Below are 3,563 nucleotides of genomic sequence, written 5' to 3' on the forward strand. Positions count from 1 at the left end.
CTGGAACCTGAAGTAGGTTGTTGGAGAAAAGCTAGGGCTTGGCTAAAAACATATACCTGCCTGAAGGGCTAACTCTCAAAGAAGTGGACCCAAAGTTCCAAGCAGACTGCTCAAAGGGCCATACCATCTAGTTTGTCAATAGCCAAGAGATTACTTTTGAGCAAGCAGCAGTCTTTAAATAGTAGCAAAATATATAGCTGTATGAAAAGGTGGCATAGCTGTGTTTCCATGAAGGTTGGTTTGTGTTAAGCTGGACTCTAGTCAGTAGGTGGAGCAGGATTCAGCCTCTAGTAGGAAAATGTTGGTAGGATATGGAAATGCAACTGGGACTTCAGCCAAGAGTCCTAAACCAACAGGGGACTAGGATACAGACCAATGAGAGTAGGGGTGAAGGCCTTGGGCCAACAAACTCAACCCAGGTATCTATCACCTATCGGTGGGGATGGAGTTCCCAATGTATTTCCAGGGTGGTTTCCACTGGTCAGACTGGGCAGAGTTTTTCCTGCAGGCTTTCAGTACACTTAGGAAATTAGTCCCAACTGTATAAAGTGCCTGGGAATTGTTTTCATCATTGCTTTATCAAGTTTGGTGATGGGTCACCAAATGAACAAGATCTGGTTGTTTAAATTCTCAGAAGCCTAGGAGTTCATGACTGTAAAGTGGTATCCCAGTTCCCCATCTGTATTTTAAATGTTAATGCAGGATATAAATCAATGAGGCTGGAGGTGAGAGGGGTATAAGTTTACAATGTGACCTGCCTGGGCTCCTCTTACTGGTGAGCTGGGTTATTTATCCTTGCTGGGGCTCGAGAACGTTTGGCAAGGCAATCTCTTGTGAAGTGACCAGCCTGGCTGCAGTAGAGGCATGACTGAGTTTCTTGCTGGCGGGCTCGTTTGGCTGGAGTAAGAGGCAGCTGGCTTCCTCGAAGCTGTATAGGGTCTTCCTTGGGTGGTGGACCTGTGGGGTTGGAGATCAGGGAAGCCAACACTGGGATCTGGGCCTCTGGCTGCAGGAGCTCTGGCCTGTCACTACGTTGCTTATCCAACTGAATACACTGAGTGATAAGGTCTGGGAGATTGTCCATCAGATCTGTGCCATTTACTTCAGCCTGAATGGAGTCAGCTAGTTCCTCTTGGAAGTGATCACTCTGATTGGTTTCATTATATCTCAGATTTTGAGCAAGGAGCTGGAAAGTAGTGGCATCCTGCTGAGAGAAGTTGTCCCTTTTGTCAACCTTAGCATTCATCAAGGGGTTCATTTCCTGTTTTGTGGGCTCACCAAATGACTGCTGTAACTCAAGAACAAAGTTCTCATATTGCTTCAACAGAGCACTCTGGTAGGTGGTGATTCTGTGTAATTCTCTACTGTATCTTCTGGAATCAAGTGAGACTAAGCAGAATTGAGTACCAATATTGGATACCAATGAGCAGACAGTGGTTTTGCTCTGTGATCAGACAGACGGTGTCATGAGCAAGTAGCCAAATCTGTTAACTATGAAGAAGTCACAAGGGTATGCTGAGAGCTGAGAAATGCCAAAAACTGTTGTCCACTACTCAGTGTTGCCTCTTCTTCATGGAGAATGCCAATGTTCTGCACATTCAGAAGAAATAAATTACCTTAGGACACATAGAAGATTTGGAATTAAGAAGATAAATACAAAAGTTACAGTAGATTTCTCTCCCCACTCCCCTTCTTGGTAATATGGAGGCAATTTGCCCTCAGACTAAGCCTTTGATTCTAAAGTATCTTTCTTTATCAGAGAATCAAAGAATTTTACAATCCAAAGTGATCGTAGAAATCATCCAGGCCAAATTTGTGATTTCACAGATGAGAAAACAGAGACCTAGAGAAGTAAAAATGTTTGCCCAAGGTCATACAACTAGTTAATATCAGAGCTGGCCTGTTCATCAGAACTGCTGTCCAAAACAGCACTTCCTCCAGGACTACAAATGTGCTCATTTGCTTACACTACTTGGGCATAATGATGGTTCTTGCCCTTTGCTACTCCAAACGATCAGGGAATCAGCAGTTTTGGCATCACCAGGGAGGTTGTTGGAAATGCAGACTCTAAGGTCCCACCCCAGACCTACTGAATCAGTGTTCCATTTTAACAAGATTCTCCAGGTGATTCGAATGTGCATTGAAGTTCGAGAAGTGTTGCTCTAGAGAGCACTTAGCCAGAATTGGAATACTCACTGGTTGGACTTGACCCTCAGTGCTCCAATCATAGCCTGCAGTGCTGTGAGGATCCGATTGCTGTGGTGGTAGTTAATTCATTTTTTCTGGCTTTCTAGTCTGTGTCTGAGGTCACATTTGGTTGCCATGGACATGATTAAGACATCACAGGCAAGATGAAGAGGTGAGATTGAGGACCTAGCAAAGAAGAACAGAATATTCTTAAATTATAAAGATCAAAATGTTCAGCAGTCTTCCCTGCGTTGATAACAAGAATATAGCAACCAGTAAAAGTTTAAAACAAACCCCAAACATATTGTATGTTGGTTGAACTATTCTGCTATGTAATTCCTCTCACTGTCCTTTCCTTGTGTAGTATTTAAATGTATTTAAATCGGCCATCAGTGGGCAGAAAAATATGTATCACTGAAAGCAAGATTTGATTCCCTAGGTTTTATTTGATGGTACCTCCTCTCGAAACCTATGGAAGAAATTATTGGAAGAATGAAATAGTGTACGATGGGGGGCCAGAGACTTGCCCAAACACTATCAGTTGGATGATTTGAAGAACTCATTTGCTTCTCAATTTCTTTTTATCTAATGAGGATGACTATCTGGTCTACCTCAAAGGGTTGCTGTGAGTATCAATGAGACAATAGATAGGTGCTCTGAGTAGCAACAAAAAATGAGAGATTTGCTTCCAAGATTGTTCCAGTGCAGCTGAACAATGCCAGTGGTGAGGCTCTACCCTCAGTGCATAACGCCAAAGTAGAAAGATACTGTCATACCTCCTTTCATTCTTCCTTTCCATACCTCACCCATCTAGTCTACTATTTACCTTTCAGACATCTTTCACTTTACAGGTGCCCATCCATGAGTTTATTCCTGTCAACCCAGCTAGGTGTCAACTGATAGCTAATATGTTAATTATTGAGTGTTAATGATTGGCCTTTCTCAGGGTATTCATTTTTGTTTCCTCAAACTTTAATGTGTACAAAAATCCACTTGGTCCCAATCTCTAGCAATTCTGATTCAGTAAGTCTGGAATGGATGCCAGGAACCTGTACAGGTTGGCTGGCAGATTTCTGATGATGGTGGTCCTTGTGAGAAAAGCCATCCATACAAATATCATGCAATAAAGCCATATTAGTAGCATCTCAGAGAAGTAGGGATGGGGAGGAGACATATTTGGGGGTAGGAGGCTGACCCTCAAATGAGGTAGAATAGGTGGTAGCCTATTCTACCTCCATATAAAGCCACAAATTGCCCACACTGTTCTTAACAACTGCTCATCTCTCCCAGGTAATAGAAAGCAAGAGTTCAGCATGTAGGTTCTAGAGTCAGACTGACCTGGGTCCAAACCCTGGCTTGGCCAAAAGTTGTGTGAC

General features: G+C 43.0%; 1 protein-coding gene across 1 annotated transcript; it reads right to left on the minus strand.

Annotated features, from left to right (window-relative positions):
• Positions 1-210: 210 nt before the first annotated feature.
• RTL4 (retrotransposon Gag like 4) lies at positions 211-3,320 on the minus strand. The gene is made up of 2 exons (XM_060001991.1): positions 3,159-3,320; positions 211-1,444 (listed from the first exon to the last, which is right to left on the minus strand). The coding sequence occupies exons 1-2, from the start codon at positions 3,318-3,320 to the stop codon at positions 770-772; spliced, it is 837 nt and encodes a 278-aa protein (XP_059857974.1). The 3' UTR covers positions 211-769.
• Between the last annotated feature and the right edge of the window lie 243 nt (positions 3,321-3,563).

The sequence above is a fragment of the Delphinus delphis genome, chromosome X (assembly GCF_949987515.2).
Source record: "Delphinus delphis chromosome X, mDelDel1.2, whole genome shotgun sequence".
NCBI classification, from domain to species: domain Eukaryota; kingdom Metazoa; phylum Chordata; class Mammalia; order Artiodactyla; family Delphinidae; genus Delphinus; species Delphinus delphis.